The sequence below is a fragment of the Vespula vulgaris genome, chromosome 13 (assembly GCF_905475345.1).
Source record: "Vespula vulgaris chromosome 13, iyVesVulg1.1, whole genome shotgun sequence".
In the NCBI taxonomy this organism is placed as follows: Eukaryota; Metazoa; Arthropoda; class Insecta; order Hymenoptera; family Vespidae; genus Vespula; species Vespula vulgaris.
Genome location: NC_066598.1, coordinates 5,226,341 through 5,245,751, shown reverse-complemented (window position 1 = coordinate 5,245,751; position 19,411 = coordinate 5,226,341). Strand labels below are relative to the sequence as shown.

Sequence of the window (19,411 nt, the reverse complement as noted above, 5' to 3'; positions counted from 1 at the left end):
TAAGTGAACAGAAAAAAAATGATTAAATGGAAAAGAATATTCCACTAACGTAAAATCCCTCAGATTTTTTAGTTTTTCTAATATATGCTATAATATGTAAAGTTATATATATTATGTTAATTTGTACATGATCTTTGCGTAAGACGGTTCTAGTAATTGATTTGATAACATTCTCCTTAAGAAGTTTGTTTAATGTAGAACCGATGTTGTTTTTAAATTTGTCATAATTTTATCTAATATTACGATATGAATACTAATACTTTTCATAATGAATTCTATGTCTAATGGATTATCTATGACTAAATAAAAATTTCCAAGTTCTAAAAATCGTCTTCTGTAGACTGAATAACACAGACTAATTGTTTCTTTTAAATGATAAATGCTGAAGGGTTTAAAATTATATCTACATTTTCACCATCAACTCGTTTGAAATTAGTATCTCGAGAATTTCCGATATAATTATCATCGATATATGTTTCTTTAATAAATGTACATTTTCCTGATATCCCGACGGTGATAGTAATATGGTAATAGTAAATATTTCAGAACTTTTATGAAAAGCTAAATTAATTATAGCTTAACCGACACCACCAGTACAAATATGGATAAGTACATTATCACCATTTTTCATTTTTCTATTCATATAAATAGCGACAATATATGTCAGATATATACATGGTACTGTTGTTGCATTCTCTAAACTCCAATTTTCAGATACAGTCCATGAAAAAATATTCAACCGACAAAAATTGATAGTCCTTCATAATTAGATCTTCAACCCAATGTATTGAACTTAAATCTCAATGTGTCTGTTAAAAAATATTATTATATTACTTTATGACATGTATGGATAATTTGATGAAATGTCTTCATATATTAATTGATTAATGAAGGCATATTAAGTAGGCTTGCAAAATAGATATATGATCTCCAAACATTTCTTGATCGTAAAATATTGTAAGATCTATTTCAAGTTATTCGATATAAAGCAGTAATTCTAAAGAAAATATCGAGGCTTTGAGATCTTCAAATAACAACTCGGAAGATTTCACCGCCAAATTCTTTTCGTAAGCAATTAATAAATCTTAAAAGACCAGTCTCGAAGTTTCCTTTCTCAACAAGTATCACTTTTGTATTATTGATATTCTGTTCTATTTTATTTACAAGTATAGTTTACATTTGTTATAACCAATTCATTGCTATTAACATTAATAAACAAAATATTTTTCGAAATTATCTTAACAATATCTAAAATTCCTCGAAGGTATGTTTTTTCAAAACTATACCTAATTGAAATTCCTTTAAAATCGAAAACTCCAATGGTTTATTTGTTTTTTCACGCGATAAAAGGAAAACATCATCTTTTATAAATTTTAAAAGCTATTTTAAATTATCTTTCTTTTCTTTAGTTAACAAACCACATTCAACTGTTAGTAGGTATCATCTGTTTGTATTCTTTTTGGTTCTGAAACTGTAATATCTTTAACAATATATTTCTCGCCAAATTTGTTTGGTAGTGCAAATACATTAACGTTTCCTTGAATGAATGCTAAAATGCCTAAAATATTTGAAAGCAACAAAAAAAACGAATTTCTCTGCTGATTATTGTCCTTATCTTCAACGACTTTTATTGTCTTCACTTTAATGATTGGTATATTTTCAAAAATAATGTGTATAGATGACGTTAATATTTCTTGTAATAATACTTCCTTTTTATCATGTCAATAAACAGGGAATTGTTTGTCAATAAGTAGGGAATTTATTCGATAATTGGATGGATAGATTCCTTCCAAGCAATCACATTTAATCTAATATTATACATTTCCTTGCTACAATTATACGCTTCCTGCTTCGATAACATTAATATTTTTAAATAATTGTATAAATACATCTGAAATAAGAAAATCAGAATTATGAGTAATCAATATAAAAGGATTCGGTATATAACTTTACAAATGACGATAAGTATTTATATTGTTCATTAATAAGTTAACTATGGAGATATCATTGATGGGCTTTAATATCTATTACCAATTTTCGAATTCCGATTGACACAAATAAGTCTTTAGTGTGTAAATTAAAGATTTTCATTTATAATAAGTTATTCATGAACAGTACCCAATTCTTCTTCCATTTGATATGTCCTTTACTTCCCGAAACTGATATATTATGCATACTTCGAAAGAGGCCGTTGTATTGATAACCACGTAGCTTTAACTCTTTATAAATATCTTCCGTGTTTAATTCTTCTTCCTCATTGATTATATCAAAGAATATTTTTTCTTCCCATAAGTTTTTTACAACACGAATCATTCTGGTAACAATAGTAGCACTTCTTTCTACCATTTCGAATTCACCGCTGTCTATTCACATTTGTAAAAATCGACATATATTAAATTCTTTGAAAAATAGTTTACACACATAGTAGGAAGTAGTTATCTTTTTGAATCATGGCAATCATTTCAATTTCGTTTCCTTTTGGAATGATGGTAGTTCGATTAAACTTTACATTCTCAATGACAAATGCTTCTCTTTACAATTATTCTATTATTATACTCATAATTTCCTAAACCAAATATAAATATACTATTGTGGGAAATTTCTGTTATCCACCAGATGATCGCTTATGTACTTGAAATCTTCATCAAAGATCGATATTTCAATCATTCATTCTTTGAAAATATTTTTTTCTTGTATTTTATAAGATGTTACGAACCAGTCACACGAATGTTCCCATCTAAACATGTTATAATATTAAACTCGTATACAAAATTCAAAAGTTTTTAAATTATTTGCTACTTTTGTTTCTGTATCCTTATAACTTTTATTTAATAAGTGGGGATATCATTGGAGTACCTCGACTAACTGGGTATTCTACAGGTAGAATAATAATTTATATTATAATATAATTTAACAAGATCTAGTTATAAAAGAGTATTATAGGGCTCCCCTAATCTTTGTAGAAAAACTTCCATGTTATCTTCACGATCTTGTTAAGTTAATGTAATCCGTTATCATTAATTGCAATGATCTTAATATCGTTTGTAATAGATTGTGCAGTCTAATTTCAATAGCATTTTTAGAAATGAAAGCTGACTTCTCCTAAAAAATATAGGTCTTAATAAATTATTAGTATGATACTCAGCTGATAAGAATTGTGCTATTGAGGTTGATCATTCGTTGTGTGGTACCAATGTATTAACCTAATTCTTACTTTGAGTCTTCACTACTGATATCACTTCTTTTAAATATGTCTTTATATAAGATAACTTTCCCACAAAAATTTTGTTTGCCTATCAAACATAAATACATTACATGAACTAACTTAAAATAATCACTCTAAGCAATTATTTTCATTGACTTTAAGTCAATCCTAATCCATTTAAATCAAACTTGTAGTGTCTTAACAAATGTTTTCACAGATTTGGCCAGTCTGTTAATAGTTGAATTTTTAGATCCGTTGTAACATGCGACTTCGATATTAACAGGATACAAATTTTTTATCTCTTTATAATCAAGCCCTACTGCGGTATAAAACCGTAAGATATTTTTGTTTTTATCAAGGCTATTCCTCGAGAATACACTGCCAAAATCATTTCCTCCACAGTAAAACATCCATCTGCATGGTATGCAACCAAACCAAATTTACCAATGGAATGTTCGGTTATATAGTTCAGTATCCATAGTAGTTAGAAGATTTATTAAGTCGTTCTATAAAGTTTTTTTTCTTTACTAGATTTTATTAAATGAATGCAAATATCACAAATAGTAAAATATTTCTTGGCATTACTTAAATCGTAGCAATTCTGGCGAACAAATGCAAGATATTGTCAAACATATTATATTATAGTTAAAATCTTACAAATATTCAGTTTATGCGGTTTTAACACAACGTCGCATTTCTCTATTATTTTGGCAAATATAGGGAACTTCATGAGAAGTAGTAATTTCGAATTCTATATAATACATTTAACCATTGCAATAATTACTATTTTTATAGATTTCAATGTTTATGAAGAAGTAATATGACAAAAATTTCCATACCCATTCTAGGCCATTGCAAGTCCATTCGAAAAAATGATACATATTGGTTTCTTTATATCAGTATAATTTTCAATCAAAAACATATTGTTATCAAGTGTCTTAAAATGAATTATTGTGTATCCTTGATATAAATGACAATTTAATAGAGTCGTCTCAGTGACAACTTTTATTCACCCTTCTGTAAAAACTTTCACGTCTACATGGTTGATTAAAGTTCATATTTGGTGATATTAGATTTGACTCCATCGATATTATTACCTGTGAAATATCAAAAATACAAAGATGGACGATTATAATTGTATCTTATCCTTCAAAAAATTTTTATCTTACTACTGGCTTGCTTGCCATGACTCATGTTTGATCCGATGAAACCAACTTTAAGAAGATTAATTCTGCCTTTAGTAAAAATACGATCTATGGCATTCATTTCTTTAAGATCGATTCTCGTTCTAATAGCATGAGCTTAGATGTAAAGAACACTGCACTCTTAGTAGAATGCACTCTTCATAGAATTTTTTAGAAAGAGTACTCTGCATTATGCTAGAAGGAAACGCTCTTTATTCTTCTTTATAACCATCACAATTTATTTTCACATGATTTCATAATGACTATTTTCACATGTTATAAATATAAATTCTCTTAATATTTTTTTCTCTTTAAAGAAATGCTACAATAATGGTTCACTATGCCTGTAAGTAGTTGTATCTTCGTTAAAACACATTAAACGACCTTCTTGTGCTAACATTCCTATTATAGAAATTCAAGAATGAATTATTTTACAATATTCTCATGATAATTTAAAGAAGAAAGGATAAATCCTTCAAGTAAGTTGAAACAATCAATACCTAAACAGTTAAATTACAGAGACATGTACGAATGAAGACAAAGATTTGATGCACCAACAATCATGTAATCGCATTGTCCACTATTATAGTGCTATAAGCATATTCCATCACATAAAGGCTTGAACTTCATGCAGAATTATGCGATGGTTCATTTATATTTAACCAAAATAAAATTCTGTTGGCCAATATAGATCAATTACAGCCAATGATACCAAAGTCATTATGTACAGCAAAGAAATGAATTTTTCATCTTATCCATTCGTAAGTAATCATATGATCTGTAAGCTGATCGTTTTATCGTTTCACCTACCAAAAATTTTCGTAGAGCAATTTTTCGGATTCGAAAAAAACATGATAACAAACATATGAATACATCTGCACATAGGATCTATCAATATCATATATATTGCCGAAGAAATCATTGTTCGATTTTAGGTATTATTAATCAAACACGTTCTTTGATAACGTGCCGAGCCGGACGATAAATGAACAATGAAATTAGACTCCCAGACAAAACTCCTCTTATCTGAAACTTACTTTTAAAATATTAATTCAACATTCAGCAGTCAATTCGGTTACCAAACAAATGACCGCATATTAGATTATTTAATCATTTCGAACGAGCTATTCTGACTCGTTCATGATCACTAGACATCGTTACTTCCTTTACCATACACTTATTTTACTTGAACTTCTTTTTTTTCCTTTTCCCTTTCATCATTCATTTGATCGATAAATTTCGAGCTAAAAACAATAAGACAATAGAATCTTAATAGCATCACTGGTCATCCCTCAATCAAAGCTAGATACAGCTAAAGATACACAACTAAATATGAACATCTCAACATTTGTATATTTTAATATTTTAAGTATATCGCTTACAAATTCACCTTTTATCGCACATCTCACCTCACGAACTGTACAGTATTCTTCAAAGAAATTGCGTTATCTGATTAATCTGTAGGAACATGGTGAGCAAGATTTTGCGAATAATCGACAGACCGAATCTTGTGCCATCGCTTTTTGTCATCGCGATCAGTGGATCTGCAGCTCTGACGCCTAGAAAGAGACAATAGTACCTTCCGTGCAAATCTATTATCGCTACAAGATAGATACACCGGCACGAGAAGTGTACCCTAATGAGCTCTCATATTTACGCATGTACGATAAAACATAAAAGTAACTTTTATCATATCGTATAATAAATAGGTGCAAGTATTTCTTCTGAATAATGCTTTTATATTTTATCTAATTTTTCTTTTTCTTTCGGAGTTATTCTATGACGAATAACCAGCCGCCATCATGATGACGATAATAACTATGAATGTAATCTATCTAACATAATCTGATCGTATTCCATTTAACAGTCAATTCGGTTACCAAACCATATCAAAATGATATATCAAAATGAAAAATTTCATATTAAAATGACATGAACTATCCGAGGTAAATATATTAATTTTATATATTACATGAGAATGATCTTTTCATTCTTCTTCTGTTTACTTTCTTGTTCTTGTTTTATTAGACGAAAAATTGTGTCTTGTATTTATATATATATTTCACAGATATGTATTTATATATAACAATAATTAAAATGAATTTTATCATACGTTGAAAAAGTTGATTTAAAAACAAGAAAAAATTATAAGATCCAGCAGTTTGTTTTATAAACTTTCCTATTCTTTTTTCTTCTTCCCATGTTTATTCTTTTTTGTTTCATAAAAAGTTATCTTCTACATTATGTGTATATTTTAGAAATATATGTATATGCCTGTATGTGTATTTATGTATGATAGTGATTAAAATGCTCAACTCTACTACAATATCTTATTCACTCTCCGTTATAATATTATAGAAATATGAAATGATGTTTATTTTCAGAAATTCAATAAAGAATTACAAATGATTTTTAAAAAAGATATTTGATAGTAACAAACAAAAAATAAACGAACTGATTATATGACATAAATCTTCAAAAATAATAGATAATATTATATTTTATTTTTATAAATATTGATTTTTTAAAATGTTAAATATACATGGCAAAAAAGCAGTCTATGCATCTGCATATACACATATAACGTATCTATAAAATATATTTCACGTATATATTAAACATATTTATCAAATATACTTTTATTTGCATATAATATGTAAAATATATGAAAATAACTTACTATAAAAGAATACTCTACACTTCGACAAATAAAGTGTACAAAAATATTCTTATTTACTATAGCGATTGTTTAGAAATAATTTAAGAGTTGAGTATATTGTACATAATTTTTATAATTAACAAAAAAATTGTCTATATTCTTCTTCTGTTAAGAAATATTTAATCACGTTATGACAATTATTTGAAATCAAGATATATTGTAAAACCCCATATAATCACTTTTAAATATAAGTTATTTAAAAGTGATTATATTAAATTAAATATAAAAATTTTTAATATAAATTACTGAAAATTGTTGTTTCTTATAAATTATAAACTGTATTTACATTGAAAAAGTATCAAAGCATAATTTCACATCATTTACATTCTATGAATGAGTCAAGATAAATATTAAATTATACACTATATCTATATTATCTATTTTGCAGTATATAAATATTATAATAATGTAAAAGATATAGATTATTTTTAATTGTCGGTTTCTAATTGTTTATTTCCACTTTGAACAGTTTCACTAGAAATTTTTTGCTTCATCCACGCTTTCGCTGATGCCAAAAATTTAAGATTTGGTCTTTGGGATTCATCTTCTGGAAATACGAAGTCAAATATTTCTTCCCATCCATCATTCTGAAATGATAAAAAAGATTAGTATCGTTTTAATTTAAATTCCTCCTAAACTATTTAATATTAATCTACATACTCCATCTTCTCCAACAATTCGTCTTCTTCGTTTAATTCTTCTAGGCATTTTGGCAATAATTTTAGTCTGATTTTCTTCGTCTCCTTTCTCATTTTCGAAATCTCTCCATGCTTCCAAAAGTAATACTCTACTTTCTTTATCACCATTTGAACGTAATGCATCATTCCCACGTTCAAATATTCTACGAGCTAAAGTAACATTATCAACACCATCTTCCGATGAAGAATTACCTAATTCAAATTTAGCATACGCTATCCAAACCTGTAATACAATGTGTCAGAATATTCATAAGTATCAAGTTTAATATATATATAATCATATCACGAAATCAAACTTACTTTGACATGAAGAGTTCGTTCTAATAATCTCTCAAATAGTTGTCTAGCATTTTCTATTTCATCTTGAGATATTTCAAAATCTATATATGATTTCCATAAAAGTTCAGGCATATCCAACCTAAATAATAAAAATAATAGAGATATTAAACATATCTTTGATAGAAAATAAAAATAAAAGAAAAATCCAACTTCAATTATATTTAATTGCAATTTCTAGAAATATAACTTACCTTGGTTGAGATACAGCTAATTCATAAATAGCTCTAGCACGGTCAACATCCCCTAATAAAGTTTCTAATTCTGCAAACTACATAGACAAACTATATAATAATTAAATAAAATAAAATGAAAAATAAGATAAATATTACTATAAGAAAAGTAGTTTACTTTCATCCACGTTGTGCAGTTTTCAGGTCCAAATTCAAGGAATTTTTCATACAGAATCCTGCATCTATCAAATTCTCTGAGTTGTATCTCTAAATCAATGTAACCACGGTACAATTTATCTCTAGGACAAACACCCAATGCCATACCCTAAATTAAATGAAATTAAATATTTAAAAATACAATAATTCAATACTTATAAATAAGAAAAAACATTGTTATAATAATGACATACCAATGTTTTTCTCGCTACAGTCAAATTTTTTTGCCGTATTTCGAAATATGCATAAAATAGCCATATCTTAGAAAATGTAAAATGTTTATGTGGAATGAGTTCTAAACAGGTTCTAAAAAATAAAAAATATTATAAAGTTACCTTCACATGTAACAATAATTTTATATAAAATAAATTCTACCTGTAAACTTGACGACATCTATCTATATCTTCCGTATCAAGTTCTTCATACAAAGCATAATTTATCCACAGATAGATATATCGTCTCCAATATTGCTTCTCCTTTAAAAAATTTATTTTATGGAAAGGAACTTCAGTATGACTTCAGAATTGTTAAAATATAAATAAAAAATTCATTTTACCTTGGTAGGAGGAACATTTGCTATAGCTCGTTCATATGTTTCTCTTACAACTTCAACATTTCCTTCAGATTCTACTAATCTTAGATAATCGAACCAAGCATCATAATTAGAAGGATTTTCTTTGACTTCTTGTTCGTACTGATATTTTCTTTTACTAACTATTACATCTTCAATGCCTATTGAAAAATTTTATGAAATTCATATTATTTTTTATATACTTATACAATTAATATTAACACTTCAAATTTTTTAATTCATATTTTAAATTAAACAGATCTTAATCTTTATAATGTGAATTACCTGAACGGTCTCCATATTTCTTTTCATGTATGGTATATGCTTTATATATTTCTTCTGTTCTTTCTTTTGAAATATTGTCTAAAGCATATTTATAAATTATTCTTGCTCTATCATGCTATCAAAAAGATATTAAAATAATATATATCGAAAAGATATTAAAATAATAGTTGCTATAATAGAACTACTGAATTATTATATATTGTTGTTTTAAGATAGTACTTCTCTCTGTGCTTCTTCAAATCTTGCAAATGCTATAAATAGCCTTTCATCCAAGCTTTCATCTCCAAAAAAGTTGACAGCACGTTCATAAACCTTGCGTGCTCCATTTATGAAACCATGAGATTCTTCAAAACGTGCATACTTTATCCAATGTTTTACATCAGGATGAACCATAACAAAACGTTCATATATCTCTCTTGCTCTTTGTATTTCTTTATATCGTAATTCAAATTTAATATATGTTTGCCATGCTTGTTCATCAGGTTCCCATTCCATCCAACGCTCAAAAACTTGACGTGCTCCTATAATAAATCTTTGTAAAATCAAGTTATGTAATAAAAAATAATTCCTAATTTTATATTAAATCTTACCAGCAATATTTTCTAACATTTCTTCCATATATGTATATTTGTACCAAAATTGATTAGCTCTAGGTAAAATTGTAACTGCACGATCCCATAAATTTCTAGCATGATTTATTTGCCTATTACGCATTTCCATTTCAGTATACTTCAGCCATAATGTAATATTTCTGTGATCAACATCTAAGGCACGTTCATATATAGACCTGAAATAAATTGGACATATAAAACTTTGAAATGTTTTTAATATAACTTATATTATAAAATTTACTATTTTTTATATTCAAAGAACCTTGCTCTCTTTATTTGTTTCTGACTTTCTTCCCATTGGGCATATTTTATCCAATTCGTTATAACCATACGATTCTTACGTATATTATCTTCATACATCTTCCGTTTTCGATGTTGATAATCAGCCAATTCATGGGGATCTGATATTTTTTGCTTTGGTGGCTAAAATGGGATATTTATAAGTGAATTGTTCTCTATGTAAAATTATAGATAAGTGTAACGTTATCACATAAAGATTTCATCATTATTCTTACAGGAGGTAAAATTTCCAAATCTCTCTCCTTTGCTTCTCTTAACAGCTGTTCTGCTGTGATTTGAATTTCCGCAGGTGCTTTGTTTTTTACCTGAAAAAGATTTAAACTGTGAATAAGTATTGCAATTATAATAAGTGGAGTGGATATTATAATTTCTAATTATAAAATAAAATATACTAATCTATATGATCAATTTACCTTAGCCACTTTAGGCATTTTTTGTGATTTTTCCATGATGATGCTTGATCGAATGTGATTTTCTATGTAACAAATACAATTTCAACAATAATTCTAATCAAACAAACAGAACTACGTCTACACTTATGCAAGAACAAGGTAGCAGCTAGTTCGATTTTGACCATATGCACCGGATATAATCACAAAAGTTATATTTTATAGCTAGATAGTGGAACATAGAATAAATTTCAGAAACCTACACTTCCAAAACTCACAATTCTTTTTTCTTATTTATTCTATATAATCTTTCTTCCTTGGGCACTAGATGGCGAAACTAGATGGTAAACACAGTTCTTTTTTTGATATTGCAATTACACCGCACTAAACGTTGCCTAACTGAAGCATTATAGTAATTTTTATAAAATAAAATAAATTACAAATTTACCTTTGATATTACTAATAATTGAATTATTGATTGGATTTAACGGTCTAAGGCTAACTGTATGTCATAAATTATACATTTTAGATCTGTAATTTACGCCTTACTTTATTACGGAATTTTGTGTCTGATGGCCTTAAATATGTAAGCATTTCCAATAATTAAACATATTTTTGAGCCAGGAAATCTTTCAATTGTGTTATAGATAAATAATTTATTCAAAAATGTTCTATCACGTAGAACAAATGTAACAAGTATGGTTGTATGGTAATATAGTCATTATTGAAATGATAATGAAGTTTACTCAAAAATTAAAGTATTATTTTTTACTTATATCTTATAATAAATGAAAATTGTAAAAATAATTTAGTTTAATTTATTTAAAACGATCCAATAGCGATTTAAATTAAACAAATATCTCTCTTTTTCAAGGCATTCAGTGAAAAAGAATAGGAGCAAAATAAAGAAGAAAATGGAAAAAATAGAGACAGAAAGAGAGAATGAAATTGCATTTTTAAATGCACACTTATGGTTGGAAAATGACTGACTGCGTAATATATTCTTCATTTAAAACTCCGTGGTTAAAACATTTTGATAGTTCTGCATTGAAATTGACTATTTTTGTAAACACAAAGAAAGTATTAATGGAAATGTGTAAATGTACAAAATAAGATTTAAAGAGTTCAAAGATTTTCAAAATATATGAATCACTTAATTCATTAGAAAACAAGAAAAAAATATATATATTTATAAATATTAAATCGAGAACAATGTCACAGCCATCAGTAATGGCCTATTTTAATACGTGTAAGCAACCAGCAAATGAAGATTTGCGCAATAAATCTGAAGTTATACTGTTGGATCAAAAGTATATGAAAATAAATGAAGAGAGTAAATTTCAAATGAGAACGCAAACTTTTCAAACATCCAAACTCCTACTAAAAAAACAAGAAGAAACTATAGTAACGAGTCAAAAAATTATGTTCATGCAAGGAACAAGCAATGTTAATAATTTTACTCCTAAAGAAAATTCTACAAAATGTCATACTCATGTTGATTCTAAGTTTTTTGTATAGAAAACAAGTATAGTTATTATTTGCTTATATGCAAATAAAACACATAAACTAAGTTGAGATGATCAAGTACATATTTGTGAAAGTTTTCTAAAAATAAGTAATGATGCTGAAATGAAGAATGGAAATTTGAAAATAAAAGGGAAAGTGAAAAAAGTATTATTTGAGAAAAAGGTACTTTAAATCCATAGAAGAAGCAAGTTTCTACGCTAAAGAAAAATGTAACAAAAGAAAAACATATTAAAATGAATGAACAAAATGAACCAACTTCTGTTAGTTATACTACGTCAAAATAGATGCCAATTAGAGATGATTCTATTAAAAAAAGTTTGGATTTGAATGAAATCAAAAATAAAATTAAAAAATCTAACAGACTAGGAGAATTAAAAGCTTCTATCAACCATATAAAAAAATGTGATCAACATTTAAATGAACTTCAGAAACAAAATGGTTTTAAAAAACCTCAAATACATAAGTTTGAACAAATTGAACTTGAAATATCAATCAGGTAAATGCATTTTTGTAATATTTAGTATTTTCTTATGTTTTATGTTAATTTTTATTTTATGTAACAGTTAACAAAAGAACTTTGAATCGCCAAGTAAGGCCTTAATGAGTCCTATAAAAAGTGAAGTTTTAACTCAAATGAGTCCATAATGTCATATTTTATTTGAACCTAAGGAATCTATTAATCCCATAAAAAATAAACTTGATAAAACTCCAGCTTATCAAAGATATTTATCACTTGCTGAAAGTAATATACCAGGATTATCATTACCATATAACTATAGGTTCTTAGCAGAGATTTTTACATGCAAGTATATGAATATATCATTTATTGCATTTATATTGTATTATTTTCATTTATGTATGAAATAATATTCCATATTATTGATATTTTTAGGTTTCCGCTATGCTGTTTAATTATAAAGAAATAATATTTAAAAAATTAAAGCCAGCTGTTCAAGAACTTTTGCGACGCAACTTTACATTGGAGTATTTAGTACAAATAAAAACTGTTTATCCTAATGCTTATATTTTTCATCAAGAGTTCATTAAAGTTTCATCAAAATTAGGTCATTTGGTTCAATATCTAAACAAGATGAAGTAGTTTTAACACCAACTGTACAAGTAAAAGGTGGATTGAATGAACCAAATGGAGACAATGTCTTACAGGCAGCAACAGATGCAAGCATGAGTCCAGGCATATTGCTACAAAGAAGAAGAAAATTTAAGAAGATATTTTATTAAGTAATTTCAATTATTTTTTATACTTTGATTATTGATTAACATTAAATTGATTATAAATCATACCAATATTATTTATGTATTGTAGATAAAGTTAAAACAGAACAGGAGCAATTTTTGCTAAAATTAGATGAACCAATAGTCATTCTTAAACAGAAAATTATACGTTGGCATCCCGAGTTCGATGTTGAAAGTTGCAAGTCAATTGAGTAATCTGCATTACCGCAATCACCTAATATAGAAAAAGCCACTTCTGCTAAACATGTTTTCGGTAAGATTTTATTTACAATGATTTCATTAAATAAACATTATACATATATATGTCTAATGATGTAATTAATAGTTATAGAAATATTTTAATTATTGTCATGTAAGCACTTAATGTAAGATGTCATATTGTCGTATAAGCACAAATTGAGATTTAAAATGAAAAAAAGTATATCTTAAGCAAAAATATCTTACATTACAGTTGAATGTTACCCTTAATATTATAATTTAATCAGTATTTTACATAAATTATTAATTTTCATGTTTCTGTAACTTGAATTTATGAAATCATTTGTACAGAATGTGTGCTTCAATGTTTTTGAGATATCATTAAACGAAGAACAATTTTTAAGTAGAATTCGTAAGATTTCTTAAATAAATAAAACGTATTTTTCAATTGATTTATGAAGAATGTATATGTGTATTCTTGCATGTTAATTTTTTAATATATATATATATATTTTTTTTTATAGAAAGAGCAAAGTCCTTATTCCATTGTAATACTCGACTGGAAAAAGCTTTGCAAAGATTAGCAGAAGCAAAAATGATATCAAAATCTAAATCTCCGGATGTATTTTCTACAAGCAAACCTACTAACAGTACTAAAAACAAAGTCAATATTATGGTTATTGATATTTCTCTAGTTATACCAACTATGGAAAAGAGCTACTTTACTAAGCACTTAAAGGCATTCTAAAAGCTCTTGAAAAGGTAAGTTTTTTTTTTATTTTTTATTTTTTTTTTATTGAAATTTACGATTTGATGTTGTCAGGTACGTACGAAACAAACTGCTAAAGCATTAGAAATGATGACACAGACTCCAGATCTAAATAAAGAAGCGACTTTATATTCTAGATTACCCGAATTAGCAAAAATTCTTCATAGTATTTTTGTAACTGAAAAAAAAAGGAATTTTACCTTTAGAACATGTATTAACAAAATTAGACAATTCGTTTAAAACTAAGCTTACTGCAGCTAAATTAGAGGAACACGTGCGAAAATGATGTAAATTATTGCCTACTTGGGCTAGTATACATAATGTGCGAAAAACAGATTACTTAAAGCTTGCAAAAGATGTTAATTTAAATGAAGTAATTAAAATGCTTGAAACTGTGGCTAACAATAAAATTACTACATCATGACATCGATATAATAACGTAATTAATATAAAATTCAGTTTTTATTCGTACTCATACCATTCATTTTTTGTAATATGATTATGTAGTCTTTTTTATGATATATTTGCATAGGTATAATAATAATGAATTAGTATCTCGGAATTGATATCTTTTCATGTAATTCTATTATGCGTAATCAGTATATTTTCTGATACATATGCCATGAATAAAAATAATATAAAAAAATTATGTTTTTTAAATTTGTTATTGTGTGTGTATTTACAAAATTATAGTATCCTGTTATTTTCTTGAAAATAGTTAAATATCGGTTAAAGACTATGACATTTATGTTACATCATATATATGATGGAAAATATTTACATATTTTAATTTTATTGTTATCCAATTTGTATACAAATTATTGATATAAGGAATAAAAGTTACTAAAAAAATATCAAGTTAAAAGAAACTGAGGAACTTTACTTTTCACAGACTACAATTACGTATTTATTTACAATGTTTATTTTATGTAACAGCACATAATATATAACATTAGGTCATCAGTTATAACTACAAATAGCATACGACTAGATTAAAGGTTCAAGAAGTAAAACTGCCACATCAAATCTAAATTTAGATCCAATTTATACATGGTTATGACATTTAATGACATTATGATTGTAACAAAAATAGTTATAATTACATTAACTTTGAAAACTTTCATAATTTTGCCAAAGTTTGAATACTAGTATAATAATAATAGTTATATTATCCAGATTATGCTTTACAAAAAATAACAGATCTATACTTTACAACAGATTCTATGTTTATAGCATGCTTTTTATAACATGAAAATTTAATAAAATATTTAAATCATCTGTTTTAGAAACAGGAAATGTACAATTTAAGAATATTATTATTTTCATAAAATCATAAGTCCATTTCATAACAATATGCCTCAATTGAACTTTATGAATCTTTTATTTTAAAATTCATTATTCGTTTTTTCAAAAATCTATAAACGAATCTGAATGGCTTATGATGAATTATAATAGGCACATTACATGGAAATTTTTATCAATAAAGGCACTGCCATCTTTTGCACTAAAGGACTAATACAGTGGTGCATTTGTAATTATTCACTATATGCATACACAAACATATATGTATATATGGCGTATTTATTTATATTAAAGTCTGCCAAGCAGTCTACAAGGAATGTTCTACTTCTATAATTCAATCCCAGAAAAGAAGATTGTTTGAAATTATTGCCTATATTTATTTATACAACTGAACTTTGGCAAATTATAACTATTTCAGTTCTATATTCTGTATTGTAATAATTATATATTTGATTTATTTATTTCTGATTAGGAGCGAAAGTATATGTATCATAACATATTAAGATACATCTATAAAAATTTTTCAGTTATTAAGTTTTGATCGCTTACCATAGATGATAATAGGCAATTGTAATATAATATCATCTAAAATTTTGTTTACAATAATTGCTTAATAACTTGGCAAAATATTACTGTATAATATTTATAATAAAAATAAATCAAAAGATACTACTATAAGTCTATGCCTGTGCATGCTAATCATATTAGTAACTTCAGTATATGAGGCAAAGTAATATATTACTTAAAGAATTTTGTAAATGCTTCTCTTATATGTATCATATGCAAGTTGCACGACATATTACATTATTTATATACTCTCCAGTGATATTATTCACAAAAATAGCAAACGATTTTTGATATATAGAAACAGATACAAATGTAGATTACATACAAAATTTAAGTATTGAATGCACATAATAACAAAGATCTTTTTCTTTACTATCTCTTAAGTAGGTTCAACCAAATATAATTTTTCATTTCAGGATATGTACTATTATATGTATAATATAAAATATTCTAATTGAAATTATATTTTTACAAATGAAACACAAATCATTTAGTGAAATTAAATAAATTTTAATTAACACATTGAAAACATAGAATAAAGGCAGAGCAATATTATTGACAATTACAGTGACCTTGCACACTCTATTCAAAAAATTCAAAATATCAGTATGTGGTGAAAATATAAAAATCATGTAGACATAAAAAAAAATAATATTTGGCATAATACACTGATATACATATATTTTGTGTACCTAGGTGCAGATTGTTTGTTTTAATATTATATGCATTTTTACATATAATATGTTGATATTTACGTATAAAAAATACATAATTTTTTCAGCTTGGTAAATTAATAACAAATCAAAAAAAGTGAATGTAAAAAAAATATTCAAATCAACAAACATTTAATCATTGTGTGTTCTTTCAAAAAATATAGTTAAAGCTTAATTATAAGAAACTTTTGTTCCTTCATATATTATAATCTTTCGTGAAACATATAAGTAGGGTATATATTTCTTGTTATTAGTTATTTAATTGTTATTAGTTAAATATACACTTTTTCGATCTATATACAGATATGTTTGATGCAGAGCATCTACCTTTGCATTTACATTTTATTGTAAATGACATTATCTGTACCTAGGTATTTCAATAACAAAATTAAATGTCTCAAGTAAGGTGTCTATATAATATATAACTTGTTACCTAATATGAACTTAAAAAAGAGTATTATAATCTGTAATTACATTCTATTAAGTGTATTGATAATATAAATTCATAAATTCCAATAAAATTATTAATTCATCGCAATATAAGTTTCATTATAATCAATATAAGGTAAATTTTTTATCTTATTTCATATGAGATTAGAAATTCTTGCATTTTATCTAATATCGTTTTCAATAAGAGTTAAAGTAATACTGTAAAAATATAAATCAAATTGTAAGATACCTTTTCATTGTTATTGCACATTATAATAAAAAATGTCAGTCTATTGAAATTTTCTACGCAAAATTCATTAAAAAAATATTAAGTTAATCTATGCATATAATCAACAATATAATTCACATCACAGATTTAAGATCAATAAATGAATAATGAAAATGCAAATATAATTTTTTTTGTGTACAGGTTTTGAGAAAAGAAACTATTTTTTCTAATAAAAATGTTACTAAGAAATAAGTTTGTTTGTTTCTCAATCTTATTTAAATTAAATAATATAAAAAATACTTATTTACACAATCTACTTTTCTTATGTAATTTATTACGATGTAACATTGAGTTAGAGTTTTGAGTTGATAATTTTGTCTTTTTATTTACATCTTTATATTATGTTAATTATGTAGTGTTCTTTATATATTTTCTTGACTATCATTCTATATTTGCATAAGATCATTATTTCTATGAAAAATACTTGACCATTTCAGAGTTGTACTGATTAGAAATTTTAAAGAAACTGAATCTTATAATATATTCGTACCTTCTTTTAAGAATTTGAGCTATTTTGACATTATAATAATTATCTTACTAAATGTGTTACATATTTATATAAAGCTAAATAATTGTCAGAATAGTTTTTTCCAGCTTTTTTCCTCTAGCAGCATAAATATCAAAATTGTAAATATAGCTTGTTGGTATCTTGACAGATTTGTTTCACAAGTATATCATATTTCATTATTTTTGCAAGATTATATGTTTTAAATAAATCTGTAATGTAATTATGGAATAATATAACATTTAATGATAGTTCTTGAATAGATATATATATATATATATATATATATATATATATATATATATCATAAAAAGTTTTTTAAAAATAACAAACTAAACTTTTACTAGTTTATTTGAATTGTAAATAACGTTTTCATTATCAGTATCATTAAAGTTTTTTGTTATTTTTGATTGTTTATTATCAATATCTTAATAGTTATAATTATTTACAATTAATATAAATGACATTAATTATTTAAATTAATTAATGTTAATTATTATAATTAATGTTATTATTCATATATATAATTCAATTTTTTGCTTTGGTATCTCATTTTTTAACTGAACAGATTTTAAATGTATTGTACCTAATAGGCACAGATTTATTATGTTGCAAAATAGATAACTGTTAAGCAAATATAGAAAATAGATTAAGCGATTCTGTTCCATGAATAACCGATTCTGTTTCATAAATATAGATAAAGCGTACTGTTCCATTGAAAATCTTGTAACTATTATAATATGTTTAAAATCTTCTAAATTCAGAAGTGAAATGTCAAAAGGATAACAATAAACTGGATGAGACAGAGAAAAATGGAATTACATATATGTATAATGATGACAGTGAAAATAATTATCATTAATTAATTTGAATAATTAATGTCATTAATATTAATTGTAGAAATCAAGAAGGTTCCATTTTAATTCCATCGACATTAACTTAAGATGACGAATATATGATTGACCACTTAGATATTACTAATGCATGGTTGGGAACTTTAGTTCAATAAATTATGTAGAAAAATCTATAAGAAGTAACTCATATATTTCTAACTGGTTAAATAACTATGCAATTTAACTTTAATCTATATTAATATGGTATAGAGTAATATAATTGTGATAAAAATATTATTGCAAATATAAATCTTAAAGAATAGTTATTTATATCTTAC

At 25.7% G+C, this 19,411-nt stretch overlaps 1 protein-coding gene and 1 pseudogene across 8 annotated transcripts; one reads left to right on the top strand and one right to left on the bottom strand.

Moving 5' to 3' along the window:
- Nucleotides 1-4,600: 4,600 nt before the first annotated feature.
- Nucleotides 4,601-10,970, bottom strand: LOC127068545 (protein crooked neck). Of its 8 annotated transcripts, none has more exons than XM_051004833.1 (16): nucleotides 10,712-10,970; nucleotides 10,514-10,603; nucleotides 10,240-10,421; nucleotides 9,978-10,198; nucleotides 9,607-9,908; nucleotides 9,388-9,502; nucleotides 9,088-9,263; nucleotides 8,907-9,007; nucleotides 8,726-8,837; nucleotides 8,494-8,640; nucleotides 8,337-8,413; nucleotides 8,107-8,224; nucleotides 7,769-8,029; nucleotides 5,780-7,695; nucleotides 4,890-5,633; nucleotides 4,601-4,791 (listed from the first exon to the last, which is right to left on the bottom strand). In XM_051004833.1, exons 1-14 carry the CDS (start codon nucleotides 10,745-10,747, stop codon nucleotides 7,537-7,539), a joined length of 2,097 nt encoding a protein of 698 aa, XP_050860790.1. In that variant the 5' UTR covers nucleotides 10,748-10,970; the 3' UTR covers nucleotides 4,601-4,791; nucleotides 4,890-5,633; nucleotides 5,780-7,536. The 8 variants fall into 8 exon arrangements, with proteins under 8 accessions (XP_050860790.1, XP_050860791.1, XP_050860789.1 ...); XM_051004834.1 differs by having other exon boundaries at nucleotides 4,601-5,064; nucleotides 5,200-5,633; XM_051004832.1 differs by having other exon boundaries at nucleotides 4,601-5,633; nucleotides 5,780-5,948; nucleotides 6,006-7,695.
- Nucleotides 10,971-11,025: 55 nt separating this feature from the next.
- LOC127068543 (DNA replication factor Cdt1-like) lies at nucleotides 11,026-17,646 on the top strand (annotated as a pseudogene).
- The last annotated feature ends 1,765 nt before the right edge of the window (nucleotides 17,647-19,411 follow it).

Coding starts and splice junctions, on each gene's coding strand:
- LOC127068545 (XM_051004828.1), bottom strand. CDS start 10,747: ATGGAAAAATCACAAAAAATGCCTAAAGTGGCTAAG. Junction 10,422..10,513: donor ATTTGGAAATTTTACCTCCT/GTAAGAATAATG, acceptor ATCCCATTTTAG/CCACCAAAGCAAAAAATATC. Junction 8,225..8,336: donor TTAGCTGTATCTCAACCAAG/GTAAGTTATATT, acceptor TTTATTATTTAG/GTTGGATATGCCTGAACTTT.